Source organism: Acanthaster planci, linkage group LG10, assembly GCF_054643075.1.
Source record: "Acanthaster planci isolate LZ-2023a linkage group LG10, COTS_SCS, whole genome shotgun sequence".
In the NCBI taxonomy this organism is placed as follows: Eukaryota; Metazoa; Echinodermata; class Asteroidea; order Valvatida; family Acanthasteridae; genus Acanthaster; species Acanthaster planci.
This window is the reverse complement of record NC_141786.1, coordinates 7,027,102-7,044,900: the sequence shown is the minus strand read 5'-3', so window position 1 is coordinate 7,044,900 and position 17,799 is coordinate 7,027,102. Positions and strand designations below refer to the sequence as shown.

Below are 17,799 nucleotides of genomic sequence, written 5' to 3'. Positions count from 1 at the left end.
TGTCAATTTACAATTACTTTCAAGAGGGCATGTAGAACGTTGATTTATGAACGTTATTGCCCTAACTCTGCCAATGAAGTATTTTGAGGGAACTGTTATAAACTCCTCAACACTGAGATTTTCAGGGTTGTTATTAATCCGCAGCAAATAATCAAAGGAGGGTCCGGAACCGTACTTTAGGAAGTCAATTCCCCCACCCCCCAGGGGACAAAAAATTGGGCATTTCATTTTTATAACATTTTTATAGCCTTTCCGAGGGGTGAGGCTAACTCCTAGACCTTTTTACATGCTGTGTGCGAAAAATGGAGTCATAAGGAATGGGTTTATTACATTTTACGAATGAGAACAAATTGTAACAGGTGGTTTACTCGAGAAAACAATAACCCTATGAACCACAACCCAAAGAAGTCCTTATAATAGCTTGAAACCCAGTGGGAGGGTCACAGAACAAAGGGGAAAAACTATCTACAATAAAAAAAACAAAAAAACAGGGCGTGGCTATGTATATTTTTTAATGGGGGTTCAAAGAAAGTTTTCCTTCACGTCATGTCCTATTTACTACCTTTGAAGCTTGAAAATTCCTGGAATCCCGATAAGCCGTCTTCAAAGGGGGACTTCTGAGGGCACTTTATACGGTTCTTGATTAGGCCTATCCTTCACTCGACGAGCGAAATCGGCTATATTACGCGCGCGATTGTTGACAGGTTGGAACTTGGACGGAGTTTAACCACAGAGGGCGCTCTTAGTAAGATGGCGACTCCCATTGACGTGGAAGATGAAACTATTCTGGCATCAGTTTTCAAAGATGCTTTTCCAGGTTAGACGACATCTTTTTGAAAAACTGTAACTGGTATTATAAAGATCCATAATACAAAATTAGGCTGATTTCGAGTCTGTGTGCTTCGGGGTTCGATTTTTAAAGGGAAATAATAAATAAATTCCGAAATTGCATGTTGATTGTTGGTCAATAGATTTGGGAGTGTAGGCCTATATTTTGCCAGCGACGGCAAAAGTTTTTCAAAGCTATTTTGCCGGGGTGTGTTTCCAAATGTAGGCCCCCTATATAATTTAGAAAATACCTCCCTCAATCGAGCAATGCAGTAGCTCAATAGGATAAACCGAATGCCTGCATGAGTGCGAGGTTTCAGGTTCAAACCCTAATGGAGAAATTTTTATTTTTTTGATTAATTTCATTTTCCTAGCACTAAGTATTTTTTTAAAGTAGGGCCTAATAAAAATCTGAAATTTAATTAAGTTTAGTTTGGTTTGGAGTATTTTTTTAAAGGGAAATAAAGTCCGAAATTTCATAGATCTGATTTCCATCTGAAATGTGCTGTACATACGGGTACATGTAACTGGGTTATTCCATGAGGTTGGGGCACAATTTGTGATGATGTCAAATGCTCACATGTCCCAAACATGAACACTTTTTTCCCTTGTGTGGACTTGTAGAGTAGGTCATTTACTCTGTAAAAATAACACACACCTCTGTACTTGTGTGTTATTTTTACAGAGTAAATGACCTACTCTACAAGTCATGACAAGTAGTAAAAGTTTTAGATGTAATAAGGACACCGTCACAAATTGTGCCCCAACCTCATGGAATGACCCAACTACATGTACATGTATAATAGCGATGCTTTACAATTTTAAATTGTATTACAACTTTCTGTTTATTGTTCTTCCCAACAGATTCTTGGAGAGAGAACCCAGATTTTGCTCTTTACCTAGCAGAACTCAGTTCATATGGAGTGGATAAACTCAGTAAGTGCCAAAAGGGTACAACTTAGGGAAGGCTTTTTGCTGTGTTACAGTGCAGATAGCTGTAAACAACTGCAAGGGAGTTGCGGGTACAAGTGTTTTGTGGCTTGTCTTGGATTTCATGCTGTTGGAATGCATTTACAAACTGCGCTTTATTCTGCGGGTTCCAGCATTATCAATGCTTCTTGGGTACAAAAGGACAGGGTTTTGAGTTTTGAGGAAAAGTTTGAGGGGAAACTATGAACACTACACATGGTGGATTCAAATTTGCATGGCTAGTTTATCAGTAAGAAAGTCATATTTTCTCACATTTTACAATTTGAAATGTCCAAAAAATAGGGTCAGTGCAATAAAGAGAGTGTTGCCTTTGTTCTTTGGGGAGACTTACCAGTTTTGCAAGATTAAAATGACAGAAAAAAACTGGGGGTCCCCAAGTAGACAGTCCTCATAAAGATGAGCTGATTTACTGGCCCATATATGTAGGGGGAAGTGCACGCGTAAATGAAATCTGATGTCATCAGTACGTAGGGCTGTTGGTGCTTTGTATAAACAATGAAGATTGACCAATTAACTGTAGGATAATGCATGTGAATGCTGACTGGTGAATTCAAAAATACGGCCCATTGGAGCAAAAACGAATTTTGGGCTCTCTGTTCCGTGGCCCTAAGTATTATTGACACAAGTAAAGAGACTTCACCAGATTATGCTTTTCCTTGTTGAAGATCGGGAACCGGAGCGTCTGGCGGAGGAGAGAGCTCAGATCCTGCAGCAGACTCAGGAGCTGGCCTTCCACAACTACAAGACGTTCATCGAGACGGCTGACTGTTGCAAGGAAATCGTGGAGGATGTAAGATGCAGCACATGAAAATGTTGACATCTGACAAGTTATGTCAGCTGTCTGCAAATTAACACATCAACCTGCAAAGAGTTCGTGTTCCAACTCCTGACAAATTCAAACTTCAGTCTCAAAAATTGGAAGGGAAGATCAAAACCCTCCGTCCACTCTAGTAAATATAAAAGTACCCAACATTAAATATTTCCGTGAACCTGCAACAGATTATGGCAAAAAATAAAAACATGAAAAATTCTCTTCAAATTTAATTATCAACGTTCAGCAAATGTTGTGGCAACTGCCAACTAAGCCCTCCACCGGCAACAAGATAAAAAAAATACTAAATACTTAGAATCTCTTCAACAAAAAGAAAAATCAACTCGCCAAAAACGTACAGTATCACTGTTAACAAATAGGAACGCAAATGTGCAACAAGAGGAAACCTTATCGAGAGCAACCAATCAAAATTCCCACTGGAAAGCCTCCTTCCTGTTCATTCTCTCAGTTCAACCTGGTGGAAACCCATGTCAACAGCCTCCTGGAGAAACTGCCGCCCTTCTCTGAGGAATGCAACAAGTTCATGAAAGAGGCCCAGGAGATCAGCATCAGGTAGGTCAAAGGTCAAATCAGAGGGCAAAGATCAGCTAGATAGCTGAGAGCTTTGCCAGGTGTCTTGGTTGAGACCCCTGGATTGTTTCGAGGTGGAATGTGGATGGAGCCTCGTCGGTATTGCATGGGACGTGAGACCCTTTGGAACTCAAACTACCAAGGAAGTGTGAAGTGCTTCTTTATTAGTGGAGGATTTGGGAGGTTTCTAGGAATATTTCTGACAAAAATGCTGACATTGTCCCCTTGCCCTTCTACACACTCAAAATCACTCAATGAGCTATTTGTGAGTTAAATTTGAATAAAATCTGGTACACTGTGTGATCTGATTGCACAGAAATGGAACAATTTGAATTCCCCAGACTAAAGACACTGTTGCTCTACTTCGTGATACGGAGCAAGCTTTTGCTGGAATCTCTGGAATGGACTGGTTCCTTTGTGCCCTTCTTATCCATTGAGAACAGTGTATTGTTGCAAGGCATCTCTGATGTGAGCTTGCCCATAATCACGAGGTATAGCAACAGTGTTTTAGTGTGGAAGATTCAAATTGTTATGTTCACGTGAATTTAAAGAACTCGGTGTACCAGATTTTATTAAAATGTAACTTGCGAAAGGCTTTATTACCTAAGCCTAACTGGCCACATGCATTAACAGTCTCCTTTGTTAACTGCGGACATTCAGAGCCCATGAATCTGGCAGAAATTGGGGCAGATATGCTACCTTTGGATAGCAAGTGACTTATTGCAGTAAAGCACTAGACTCACTGGCCTCCAATTGAAAACACTGCAGTTTTTAAGAAGCGAAATTTCTAACTTTTTTGAGTTCACAAATTGGCAAACACGACATTCATTGTTTGAGGATGGTATGCCTATCTTGCGTTAATAGCGACCATGCACGTCTGTCACTTAAGTAGGAGACGTACTGGTAGATTGCCAGATGCTGTTTGGCGATGCGTTATCCATCCTGAGAAAATGCTCTGCACTGTTGCAGCATAGAAACTATTGTGGTGGCTGGCAATCACCATTCAGCCACAAAGAACGGCTGCACAGAAAACCTTGCTCAGCAAATATTTGTGCCAAGCACCAAATAAGCAGAGAAACTGCCACAGACAAATAGACATGTACATGTGCCCCAACTTGACAAAATAAGTGATTGGTTGGCAGGGCAACTTTTGAGTGAAAGGCTTGCAATAGAGTCCAGGCCCTTTTCCAATACTCGACTTGGGCTCCGTCTCAGGCTTCGTTCCCAAAACCAATCCCCGACTGTGGGCCTGAAGCGTTTAAATTAAATTGGCTTACTGTAATTTCTGACTTTCTTGCATCTTATTTGATGTTTTGTGGCACTATTAGACTAATTACTGCGCTTACAGCTTCAAAGTCAGCTAGTTAAAAGACAGGTAAAGCCTGAGACGGAGCCGAAGTTGAGTATTGGAAAACGGTCCAGATTACTTCATGCAATGGATCTTTGTCATCATGCTGGCATGTTTGTCTTGTTCCCTGTAAACCCACTGTAATGCAACTTCACCTATTGCTAAAAGGGAACAGGCTATTTTTCCTACGCTTGTAGTTATAAGTATGAGTATACAGTGTTAAATACACGTCGGGCAGGGCAAAAATCCAAAATTAATTTCATCTCCCCGGCTCAAATCCATCATTGAAATAGCTTTGATTAGGTTATATTGCATCAAATGGTGAAAAACAAAATAGCTGCCCCATGATGAAGGTCTCAGAGAACCCTTAACTTAAGATACTCAAATAGGCTGTCATGACAGGAACCCATAATATAAGGGTGAAGTACATGTACACTCTCGGAGTATGAAAGTTGTCAAAACTTTCGTCAGTAGTGGCTCTGACTTAAACCTTGAATTTTTCACCCATTTGTGGCCCGCTCTGTGAAATTAAGGCCATTTTTCTCACCAACTTTGTTTTTGTTTGCTTTGGAAAGAGCATGCCTAGTACTTTCTTTCAATGTGTCACTCATTGTGGTATCCGCTGAAAATGGACTTAGTGTGGATGGAAAATGTTCAGGCTTCCCGTTGGTGTCCTTGGTACAAGATTATTTTAATGGCTTACAACTCAAACGTGGCTCTGTTCACTTTTCACAGAATGGGTCACAGTTACAGTTCCAAAATGCCAAAATGGGTGATGCACCAAACTAGGGAACTCGATTTGGTCTCCCACTCCATACACCAGAGAACTCGATTTGGTCTCTCACTCCATACACCAGAGAACTCGATTTGGTCTCCCACTCCATACACCAGAGAACTCGATTTGGTCTCCCACTCCATACACCAGAGAACTCGATTTGGTCTCCCACTCCATACACCAGAGAACTCGATTTGGTCTCCCACTCCATACACCAGAGAACTCGATTTGGTCTCCCACTCCATACACCAGAGAACTCTATTTGGTCTCTCACTCCATACACCAGAGAACTCGATTTGGTCTCTCACTCCATACACCAGAGAACTCGATTTGGTCTCCCACTCCATACACCAGAGAACTCAATTTGGTCTCTCACTCCATACACCAGAGAACTCAATTTGGTCTCCCACTCCATACACCAGAGAACTCTATTTGGTCTCTCACTCCATACACCAGAGAACTCAATTTGGTCTCTCACTCCATACACCAGAGAACTCGATTTGGTCTCTCACTCCATACACCAGAGAACTCGATTTGGTCTCCCACTCCATACACCAGAGAACTCAATTTGGTCTCCCACTCCATACACCAGAGAACTCAATTTGGTCTCTCACTCCATACACCAGAGAACTCGATTTGGTCTCCCACTCCATACACCAGAGAACTCTATTTGGTCTCCCACTCCATACACCAGAGAACTCGATTTGGTCTCCCACTCCATACACCAGAGAACTCTATTTGGTCTCTCACTCCATACACCAGAGAACTCAATTTGGTCTCCCACTCCATACACCAGAGAACTCTATTTGGTCTCTCACTCCATACACCAGAGAACTCAATTTGGTCTCCCACTCCATACACCAGAGAACTCAATTTGGTCTCCCACTCCATACACCAGAGAACTCAATTTGGTCTCTCACTCCATACACCAGAGAACTCTATTTGGTCTCTCACTCCATACACCAGAGAACTCGATTTGGTCTCTCACTCCATACACCAGAGAACTCGATTTGGTCTCTCACTCCATACACCAGAGAACTCGATTTGGTCTCCCACTCCATACACCAGAGAACTCAATTTGGTCTCCCACTCCATACACCAGAGAACTCGATTTGGTCTCTCACTCCATACACCAGAGAACTCGATTTGGTCTCTCATTCCATACTGATGCATTAAATCAACTATCGATAATCAGCGATGTGGGCCATGCCCCAGGGCGTGATTCCACATAGCTGACTTGAACAGACTTGGATGGTCCAAACCATCCATCATTTGGATGACATCATTTGGTCGTCGCCCAAATGTGTCCCTGGCTTATTGGCCATATGTTGCTCTACACAAGCAACAGTCTGAGAAACTAAAGAAATACATGAGCCACATTATTTTTTATTTTCATGTACCTGTCTGTGAAGTCGGCGGATGAACAACCTGACGTTATCTAAGCACACTCAGCTCCTGGAGATCCTTGAAATCCCTCAGCTGATGGACACCTGCGTGCGTAACAGCTACTATGAGGAAGCACTGGAGCTATCCGGCTACGTCAAACGACTCGAAAAGAAACACACAACCATTCCTGTTATACAGGTAACAGTGTCAGGGTTTGGGGGGAAAGCCAGCAAGTTGTGGCTGTGGCTAGCAGTGTTACCCCTGGGCCCGTGGTAGATGGTGGCTTGCGACTGAAGCCGCTCTCCATAGGGGTGTTTGTTACCTTTAGCCGCAGCCAGTTGGAGACCTGGAAAGGGTATGGCTTTTGACAGGTGTCCCCACGATTTTGTCCAGGATTGTCTGAGTTTATACATCCCTATCATGTGTATGTGGGAAGGATCTGCTAACTTTACATCCTTGAATATCGTAGATTAAGGACTCTAGATCTCAACCTTCTTCACTGGGTCATTCCATGAGGTTGGGGCACAATTTGTGACAGTGTCAATTGTTACATGGGTTCCGTAAAAATGAACAGCTATTTCCCTGCATGTGGATTCCACATTGACACTGTTATACGTCTTAATACAGAGGTGTGTGTTATTTGAGTAAATGACCTACTCTACAGGTCATGACAGGTGGTAAGAGTTTTGGATATGACAAGGACACCGTCACAAATTGTGCCCTAAGCTCATGGAATGACCCAACTAGCAGTGACCACAAGCTGAGGCATAAGGGACACTGAGCTAATAGTGTGTAAAATGTTGGTGAATTATCTACATGTGTGATGCGCAAAGACAAAAGTGTAATGATTGCGTTTCATCGCCCTCACCGAACAGAGCGCGTATCATGCCCTCCAAAAATGTGTCGCGCGGGGGTGATATACATGACACAATAACAACGGTGAGCCACTGTACGTTAAAGAATGCGAGTCTGTCAATTCCTTTTTTTGGGGTTTTCGACGGATCATCGTTGCATTTTTTTCGAGCCAATAACTGAATGATGTAATAAGTAAAATTCCACAGGATTGTGAGTTGTTTCTGTACCAGAATGGGCCTTTGAAATTCTGAAATGCATCCATGTTGGACAGTTATGGGCCAAAATTCCATGGTGCATTGTATAAAACGAACTCCTTCAAATAATGAAAAGCCCAGATGTTCGTATCACACTGTCTGGTTCCCGAGCTTGATTCTTGATATTTTGGCATGCGCGTAGTTGCTGGATTTGGTAAAGAACGTGTGATTGTAACACTCTATCCAGGTTGAGCCTTTTAAAGTGAATGCCTGCATAAATGCTTTCAATATCTAGCTAGGCTACCCTCAGGCCTTGCATCATTGATTGGGAAACGCCTCTATTGCGAGCTAGTTCAGGGCTTACCAAATGGGGAGGACAGGCCCAAAGGCCCAGGCTTTGCCTGGTCTTTTGAGCGGTGCAGCCACACCTCAAGTATCTCTCTGCTCTCCCAGGACATCGTGAAGGAGGTGAAGGGCTCCACCCAGCTCATGCTGAACCAGATGTTGCAGCAGCTGCGCACTAACATCCAGCTGCCGGCCTGCCTGCGGCTGATCGGCTACCTGCGCCGTATGGACCTCTTCACCGAGAGCGAGCTTCGCATCAAATTCCTGCAGGCGAGGGACGCCTGGTTCCAGAGCATCCTGTCGGCCATCGCCAAAGAAGACGGTGAGGACTGAAATGCAAATTTTCAACCCTAAAATATATACAAACAAGCAGTTACGGATGGCAGTGTGCCATGCGATATTTGTAAATTAACACACAAATAACAACCTGTGTGGTGCATAACTATCGGTATATGTACGTTTGGGAGTGTCTCATAATTTTGCATGGTTGGAACTTGCCATGCTGAATGCTGTATTCTAATTCCAGAACAGACGACCATTCCACTGGGAACACAGCATTCCCACGGAACGATACCCCAGCATAGTTTACGCCCAAAGTGGATTGTTCTCTCCGACGTGAGAATGTTCTGATGGAATGCTAGCATTACATTGAGAGCTGATGTAGCTGCACTTGCGTGCATACACAAAATTTACTTGTAAAGCTTACCCTTCTGAAACACTTCGTACTCTGGCTTGTAGCTATGGTGGCCAATTTTGGAGAAACCGTCTGGTCTTTTGGGACTTTGATGCTCATTATCAGACCCTTGTGCCTACTAGATAGTCTTGCCCTAGGGTCACTCCTTCCTCAATCCAACAAAATCCTTCAAATTGCCTGATGGATTTTGAAGGATCAGAAGCGTTGTTTATAACTCCCCTCAGCACTGGAAAGGGCCAAAAACTTGATTGCACTTCCGGTTTCAGAGATTTGGATCTGGTTTCAATTAACCAGCATCTTCTATTCTCCCATCACTGGGAAAGGTGTAAACCTTGTCACACCCTGTGATTTCAGAGATTTGATCAGATATTGATTACTCAGCATCTTCTGTTCTTTCATCAGCTTACTTCCACATCACCAAGGTGATCGAAGCCAGCCGAGTGCATCTCTTCGACATCATCACCCAGTATCGGGCCATCTTCTCGGACGACGACCCCATCCTCTCCTCCAGCCAGGATTCGGCCACCAATGAGGGCGCCCTGTTTCACGGATGGGTCGGTCAGAAGGTAGCAAGCTTCTTTGACCACAAAAAAAAAATATCAGCCAAGAAGTACATGCAGTCCGATGGTGTTTCTGGGTCTTTGGTCAGGGGGCGGGAAATGAAGTTCTCTTTTTTTCTCAAAAACTACCAGTCAATCTGGAGGGCAAGTGAAAGTCAACTTGCGTACTTAATCAGTGAATTTACACGCATGTCATGGACCCTCATTGATAATAGAATTATAAAGAAATACACAAATTGTCTGCCTCTCTGAGTGAGACATCCAGACCCTTGGTCCCACCGTATGGTCAGAATGCCAGGTATACCACCAAAATGTATTGGGATAAAAATGCAGTCTAACATCCCACAAATTCCTGAAAGTGTCATTTTTTTGCACACTTTTATTTCTGCTTGAAAACCAGGTGTCCCAGTTCCTGCGCACCCTGGAGGCAGATCTGACCAGGGGTGTGGGTGGGCGTCTCGACTCCCTCCTGGGTCAGTGCATGTACTTTGGTCTGTCCTTCAGCCGGGTGGGGGCCGATTTCCGTGGCCTGCTGGCGCCACTGTTCCAGCAGGCTGCACTGAGGGGCTTCACTCTCGCGCTGGATGAAGCCACCAAAAGGTAAGTCAGCCCAAGCCTTGCCTTACCTGTCAAGGAGGCTTTGTGGGGTTGTTGCGGGGCGTGTTTTGGTGGGTAGGTATTCACCGCATTCAGGGGACAAGTTCTTTCGTTAGGGAAATTTGAACAAAGTTGTGGGGACATTTCTGAGTCCGCACAATATTTTTGGTCCCCACAAAATAGCTGAAATGTCAAGTGTATGTTCCCACAACTACGGTGCTGGAGGTATTGACCCTACACGCTTTGATTTACACACTGAAAAGGCTCATTGTTTGGTGGCATGCGGCTCCACTCACGCTTCCACATTCCCGTTGCCTCTTTTCAAAGTGGGGACTATTTTGAAGCTGGTGATTATGATGCAAATTTGGCCTTTTCATTTCTTGGCAACACACAAAGGCCAATCACCATATATACAAGAGCCAGGGTCTGCCTTCTTTCACCGTGTTCTCTCGAGCATGGGCCGAGAAAAATAGCTGAAAAGCAGGCTGAGGGATCCCAATTACGACGTCTCTTACCGCTTCCCGATGAGAAGGGGTTAAAGTTGTCAGTGACACCGTGTTAAAGGTTGAACATTTACACATTTAAACAGTATGGGAAAGTTTTTTAAATAAATTGTAAATTCCCACCCTTGGCACTCGCTTTCACTCCGAGGGAGAACCAGCAGCACCCAGGCATCATTTAGCAGAGACTTCAGCAAGTGACGTGGGACGGATACCATACAGTTATTAAGAGACAATCTTTTTTTTTTTTTGTATTTTAATTACATTTTATGTCTGACTGCCGAAGCATGAAAATATTATTCAAATAATCAATAATCAGTCAAATATTTCAACGTTTGACACGGTTTTGCAACAGACTCCGTGATTTATTATCTTCCCTCCCCACTCCCTCTTCAAAAAATCCTCAGCTGTTATGTTAGTTAGATTCTAGACTCTAAAGTCTAGAGTCTCCTTACGCACGTGTTCTGAAATTCAGTGGTACCTTAACAGATAAAGTTGGAATATCATGTTCAGGCCCGTCATGAGGGAGAAGGGAAGCAGATGGCTGGGTTGTGTATTTTTTCTTCCCAAACAAGATCCAGCAGTTTCAAAAGAGGGCGCCCTCTGTGCTTATGCATTATTCATATATTATGTCCAAGGCTTTAAGGAGTGGTTATATATTAAGGTATAAAGGTTTTAAATTCACCGGAGCCTGGCAGCCATTGTGTGGATTGGTTGGGAGTACTCCCGACTTGAAATCCTCCATCTCAGGTTCGAATCCTCTCTTTCGTTTTACAACTCTTTTTAAACTTGTAAATAACAAGTGAGAAGGAACATTCTCACAATAAGTTTGGTTTGTGAGGTCGAGAACCATGCATTAAATATGAATGTAACTGACCAATCACAAGACAGGAAACCAAAACTGTTTGGGAAAAAAAATCATGGCGGGGCCCCCCTCCCAACAAGTAGGTGGCCTCCCATCAGTAAAATATATTACTATATGGTTGCGTTTTGTTCTTTAGACTGTTCCCTCCCCCTAGCTGATACTGAAGCCCGAAGCCCGCGACAGGGCTGATTATATTGCATGGATATTAACTACATTTGTCCCGGTTCCCTTAGGTTTGAAGAGGCCATGCATTCCTACACACTGATTGCAACGCCGTCACTATCGACTGGTACCCTGTCTGCAGGAACAATGCAGGTATGTATGCAGTGCATGGCAGATGTCTGTCCTACAAATTTGCCTGCTCTCTTGGACGGAAATGCCCAACGCAGCATGACTGATGTTTCACAAGCACAAATCTTCATCTTTGGATAACGATTGGCACGATGCAACTTCTTTACAAGAAATATACGGCTGGAGGTGAAGCTGTTGCAGAAAAAGGAAGGAGAAAGAAATTTGTTACATTTCACTTGACCAGTTTTGAATCGACTCTAAATTTGTTAACTTGCCAGGAGACATGTTAACCCTAAAATTCCTGAATCCTCCAATTTTAATATGATTTTGCACACACCCTAGGGAGGTAGGGTTTATGATACGTGACCAACTCCTGGCACTGCTACAAGCCATATTTTATAGAATTGGCCACCAGTTGCCATGACAACCACACGGACCAGCGTCCGCTGAATTCTGATATCTTTTGTGGTCGCTTGTTTTTAACACACAGGGTGACAAGAGCTTGGCCCCACCCACTGTGTTGATGGACCACCCCCCTCTAGCCATATACACCAATGCGGTGCTGAGTGCCTTTAATGACTTGAGGTTATGTGCACCTGTGGCCATTGCTCAAGACGTAGCGACGGCTCTGCACAGCTCACTGGAAGCATTGGCTCAAGCAACGTTAGCGTATCACAGGTTCGCTTTCGAAATTTGTAATCTTTAGCGACCCGCCATCCTAAGATGTAACCTGGATAGCTGAGCTTGTACCTTGGAGAGGGTCGGGAATTTTGTCCTTCCCAAAGTTTTCAGCTGTCCGATGGCCAATCTTTGTCAAACTTAGCATGTGTAAAATCTAATCCATAACATCTGTGAAGTTGTAGTAGACGTCTGTACCGATGACCCCACGCTTTGTTTGTGTGGGTACTTTGCTACGGTGCTCAGTGGACCGTGGGCTGTCACTGGCCCTGTAGGAAAGTGCACCAGTAAAGAAAGTGTGACGTCATCGGTACTTGTACATGGGCGTATTCAATCCAAACTGACTGCAGGACATCAACAGAAAAATTCCTGCAGGCTTGGCTCAGTAAACAGCACCCTCAAAGAAAACAGGAGAGGGATTGTGTTGACTTTACTGGCCCGCCTCTCCATTTAAATGTGCCCAGCTTTGCGTGGGACATCCACGACATGTTTTATTTCGGAGACATTAATATTTTGGGAAATTTTGGGTGTTTTGAAAATAAGCTTGTCCAGAATATTCAAAAAGAATTTTGTCACCCATGTCTCCAAAACCTGAATCTTGTTACAAGAATACAGTTCTTGTCTGTGCACAGATCTCCTATGGAAAATAACACCAAAAGGTGTAAACGTTATTTTTTTTTTCCTGAGTTCTGTTTCATTAATATTCAGGAGCGATCAAAGAGCCAGTCATCGCCTCCTGTTGCTAATACAAAACTTTTCAAAATAAAATATTAAGATTTCATTCCATTTTAGTTTGATGGTTGATTCTAATTTGATGGTCATTGGTTTTGTTAGTTCAATTTCTGTGTTTCAAATTTCTCTCTCACGTTCAGGGCCGAGGAGAGTACATTCAATGAGAAGGAGAGAGCTTTCTTTGTTCAGTTTTGCCAGATTGCTGCCTTCGACCTGATTCCGTACATGAACCGCTGTTTGCAGGCATTGTTTCCAGCGGCAACCATCGCCACGACACTGGGAGTCACCGTCTCTGATGTGCAGAAAATGGTGAGAGTAGAATTTGTCAACAATTTTTGATATGTTTTTTCAGCATTCCAAGTTCCAACCGACACTCTAAGCATTACTGATTTCCACTGAACCATTTCCTGAGACTGGATGTGTTCGGGATTTTCTGTGTCATTTGGACTGAAGACACTTGAACTCTTTCTGGCAAAATCTGTAAGCTATAGTGTGATTCGACAACCAGAATTAGAAGCCATTAGACGCTCAAGGACAGGTGGTACACAAACGTTACATACCTCTTTGACCAATAGGGCATCACATTTTGCCAAATGCACAGGCATATCAATCTGAAGAATGTGCTGAAGAGTGTGGTTCTACCGGAGTTATGGCATCTGATCAGATTAGTCTGTACATCATTGCTCTTAACAACCACACCTCATACAGTGTAATTCGACAACCATAACTAGAAACCAATACTGCGGTGGCACAAACGCTCGTGGACAGGTGGTACACTTGCATTACATGCCTCTTCGACCAACAGGCCTGGGTGAAGTTGCCAAATGCCCACGTGTTTCAAGTTGAAGAATGTGTCTGTGACTGCGGTGCCACTGCAGTTATGGCATCTAATCAGATTAGTCAACACACCACCCATGCTTGAGTGATTCCCATTGAGTTTCTACACTCACGCACCACCCATGCTTGAGTGATTCCCATTGAGTTTCTACACTCACGCACCACCCGTGCTTGAGTGATTCCCATTGAGTTTCTACACTCACGCACCACCCATGCTTGAGTGATTCCTATTGAGTTTCTACACTCACACACCACCCATGCTTGAGTGATTCCTATTGAGTTTCTACACTCACACACCACCCATGCTTGAGTGATTCCCATTGAGTTTCTACACTCACACACCACCCATGCTTGAGTGATTCCCATTGAGTTTCTACACTCACACACCACCCATGCTTGAGTGATTCCCATTGAGTTTCTACACTCACACACCACCCATGCTTGAGTGAGTCCCATTGAGTTTTTAACACTCACACACCACCCATGCTTGAGTGATTCCCATTGAGTTTCTACACTCACACACCACCCATGCTTGAGTGATTCCCATTGAGTTTTTAACACTCACACACCACCCATGCTTGAGTGATTCCCATTGAGTTTCTACACTCACACACCAACCATGCTTGAGTGATGCCCATTGAGTTTTTAACACTCACACACCACCCATGCTTGAGTGATTCCCATTGAGTTTCTACACTCACACACCACCCATGCTTGAGTGATTCCCATTGAGTTTCTACACTCACAGCGGCTAATGCTAGTCCATTGAGATTGTTAATAACTGGCTTTGCCCTTACACCGACGTATATTCATAACACTGTATGCTCAGTGTTTGTCCAAGAGCTTGGGAAATAATTCTCAAGCTCCGTGCGTGGGACTCAAACCCACATAACATCCTGCTTACTGGTGCAGCTGTCTTAACCACCGAGCTAGCACAGCTGGGCATTGTTGCAAATATAGCTCACCTATATTTAGAGTTGTTAAAAAGTGGCAATGAAATAAGAAATTTTGTACAAATCTTGACTAAATTACCACCAAGGATCAACATTGGAAAAATCCATCTTTTTAAAGGACTGTGCCTTCAGCTGGAAATCATACTGCAGCCGAGACAAGTTCGTCGTTTAATAATGTTCACAAGTTCACAAGTGGTTTATCATTGAAATCCATGTGACCCAACCTCAAAAAAATGAGTCACAAGTTATCAGAGGTACGTACAAATTTAGTTCAATTGGATATTCCAATTTTTAATCAAGGCTGTGTTTGGACTGTAGTTTCTATGGCCATTTTTTCAGGGTTACATCGGTGTTCTTGACGTGAGCAGTCTGTCCGAAGCACTGAAACCTTTACTGCCTGCTGCTCCGGAACCGTTAACCGAGGAACCGCAGGACACACTCGGTAAGGCTATCATCCAGACCTCAAGCTGCTGCATATTCATCCAGTGTTATTATGCCTCATACATATGCATGATCAGGAGCTGAATTCTCACTGATCCATTAATCGTCACGTGTAAGTCGTTATCTATGCTGTTTACCTGGCCCGCACACGAGGATCCACACACTTGTCCAACACTTTTTTTTTCTAGAGAGGTTAAGGGTAATTATAATAAAATGGGTGTATCTTAACTGTTGCGCATGCGTTTTGCATCTAGGAAGGTTGGGGGCAATTATCATAAATGGGGTACATAAACTTTTAAGTATAAGACACAACCAAACTGCTCTTCTGGCCGACTTGCATGGTAGCGCTGTTAGAAGAGCATCATACTTAGAACCAACAAGCCAAGGGTTCATGTGGTTTTTTTTCTTGGCGGGGAATTAGTTGGTTGGAGAAAGTAAAGCCCAACATTTACCTTAACACCTAACAGTTTCTAAGTGTCCACTAACCCGATCGACCTTGCAGTTAACCACACCCGTACATGATAATTACCCCTAACCCTCCTAGGAAGAAAAATTACACAGACTGGGCAGCTTCAACTTAAGCATTGTGGTTGGTCTTGGTGTCATCTAGAAGTATTGATTTTGGACTTTGCAGGTCAAAGGTCAAGATTATTACAGTTTAAAACAATGGAAAGGTTTTGTGGTTTTGTGGGCTTAGGCAAAGGATTGGCAGGGCATTTGTGTTTGTGAACACGTCAGTCTTGTTTTTAATCAGATTCACAAGCAGGAGATCTCCAGGAGAGTCAGCGCCCCGTGCAGTCGGCGACTATCGAGACCATCACAGAATCGCCAGAGGAAGAGGCAGGGGAAGAAGGGGGGCTGGTGTCGGAGATGACGCCGGGAGAGAGCGATACTACGGAGGGGAGTCTCGCCGTAGAAACAAACACTGATGTCAGTACGACAGTCGAGCGCAGCAGCGACAGCGCTGTGACATTTAATTTGGGCGACGAGTCTTAAGCTTTGCCTAAAAATGCTTTCCACATGTGGACAACAAACGGTAGAAACCACCACCAACTGCAGTGCTAATTAACTGGAAGAGCTGGGCTGGGGTATCACAGTACAGTGATGCTGTCTTTGGACTTGGGCCTGAGCTAAAGAGGGCGCTCTGCAACCTCAGGAAAAACTGAAGAGCCATTGACCACTTCTTGGCTTGGCCATAGACTAGCTTAGTACTGTTTGAGCCATAAGAAAGCGCTCCAAACCTTGGCTTTCCATTAAGCAGTCCATTGCCATCGGAGGATGCTAATGTGATCTCATTGGATAGAGTTTACCACAACAGTATTGCAATTGAGCGTGCATGCTTTAATCATAGAAGTTGGCTACCCACAATGCCTTGCGTTTTCTTTACGAAATCTTGCAAAATAGATTAGCTCTAAGGTATAAGTGGAATGGTACTCACTTGTCACAGGTTCCTATGCACATGCACTCAACTGCCCAGCAATAAAAGATCTTTGTGGCATCAGTAAGGGCCTTGCAATATTGAAATATTGAACTCATAATATTGAAATATTGCATTGAAATATGATCCGAGGGTTTGCATGGTGGATGTAACAATTTAACAGAGATTTGCAGTACATCCCTTCTTACTCCTGAAGGAGACATTACTTGATGTTACTGCAGATCTTCTGACACTAAGGCCGCATGAAAAAAAAAATAGTTTAGCATCAGCACCTGCCTCCAAAAATCTTAACGTGTGGGTTTTTTTTTTCTTTAAAAGTTGACTTTTCCGATGTCCTTAGCTGTCCCCCGTAGTTTCTATAATGCCAGGCAACCTGTGAGTTCATAAAGGGTGCCTTCCACCAAAAGGTTGTATTTCTGTGCCATGCGAGCTCATTAATATGTTGTGATCCCACAGGGTGTTTACAATAAGACAGGCCATAATCAGGAGGGATCATAGAAATGTTTCTATGAATCCTGAATTTGGGACCGATAGTTTCCAGTTCGGGGTATTTCTTTCACTAAAAGCCCCATATTGCGGGCCTATTTTGGATAGAGGCGGGCGGCTACATTCAGAAATGAGCGCTTAGTTGTACTGCTATTTAGGGGGTATCTTACTTGAAAGGCGAATAAGAAAACGATTTTCGGGGCTAGCCCCATGAAATCGAAACGAAAAGTGATCTGGCCATAATCTTGAATTTCCAGTAGAAAATAAAAGAAGGCCAACCTCTTCACGGGAGTCAACAGGCGGGGCTATTTCGGGCCGATTTTGTGCTGTTTTCTAAAGGTGCGTATTTGGTGTAGTGCAACCTACACACGACGTCGTGTGCACGAGTCTGAAGTGAACATGGCGCCTTTGTTCCGTGGTTTCTGCGGCAGTCCAGATCACACAACGCTTTTTTTCGAGAAAGGTCAGCTAAAAATGGATACTGTGCGCCGCCATGCTTAATGTAAGTGGGCTGCTGGCACGCACGTGGTGCTGGACTTCAAATGTCTGTAACAATAAAATCATTATTATTTCGGATTGAGTTGAAAATACACAGTCTTTTATA

At 43.6% G+C, this 17,799-nt stretch overlaps 3 protein-coding genes across 3 annotated transcripts in view; 2 read left to right on the top strand and 1 right to left on the bottom strand.

Moving 5' to 3' along the window:
* LOC110988326 (uncharacterized) overlaps window positions 1–651 on the bottom strand; it is a 62,791-nt gene extending 62,140 nt beyond the window's left edge. Inside the window, exon 1 of the mRNA XM_022251711.2 lies at window positions 563–651. The gene's annotated coding sequence lies outside the window, so the exon portion shown is untranslated. The remainder of the gene's footprint in view (window positions 1–562) is intronic.
* cog8 (component of oligomeric golgi complex 8) lies at window positions 616–17,785 on the top strand. The gene is made up of 13 exons (XM_022251716.2): window positions 616–817; window positions 1,693–1,764; window positions 2,484–2,608; window positions 3,099–3,202; window positions 6,756–6,927; window positions 8,232–8,445; window positions 9,220–9,383; window positions 9,778–9,977; window positions 11,573–11,654; window positions 12,121–12,308; window positions 13,181–13,349; window positions 15,170–15,272; window positions 16,026–17,785. The coding sequence occupies exons 1-13, from the start codon at window positions 751–753 to the stop codon at window positions 16,265–16,267; spliced, it is 1,902 nt and encodes a 633-aa protein (XP_022107408.2). The 5' UTR covers window positions 616–750; the 3' UTR covers window positions 16,268–17,785.
* On the top strand, window positions 5,337–6,742 carry LOC147797722 (uncharacterized). Its single transcript, XM_087142431.1, has 3 exons — window positions 5,337–5,340; window positions 5,732–5,880; window positions 6,208–6,742. Exons 1-3 carry the CDS (start codon window positions 5,337–5,339, stop codon window positions 6,517–6,519), a joined length of 465 nt encoding a protein of 154 aa, XP_086998557.1. The 3' UTR covers window positions 6,520–6,742.
* Window positions 17,786–17,799: the final 14 nt, after the last annotated feature.

What these genes read in the sequence shown, in the direction of transcription:
- LOC147797722 (XM_087142431.1), top strand. An exon ending in ACACCAGAGAACTCGATTTG is followed by an intron (nt 5,881 to 6,207) that starts GTCTCCCACTCC and finishes TCCATACACCAG; the next exon opens with AGAACTCAATTTGGTCTCCC.
- cog8 (XM_022251716.2), top strand. Translation starts at nt 751, where the DNA reads ATGGCGACTCCCATTGACGTGGAAGATGAAACTATTCTGGCATCAGTT. An exon ending in ACGGATGGGTCGGTCAGAAG is followed by an intron (nt 9,384 to 9,777) that starts GTAGCAAGCTTC and finishes CTTGAAAACCAG; the next exon opens with GTGTCCCAGTTCCTGCGCAC. An exon ending in CTGGATGAAGCCACCAAAAG is followed by an intron (nt 9,978 to 11,572) that starts GTAAGTCAGCCC and finishes CGGTTCCCTTAG; the next exon opens with GTTTGAAGAGGCCATGCATT.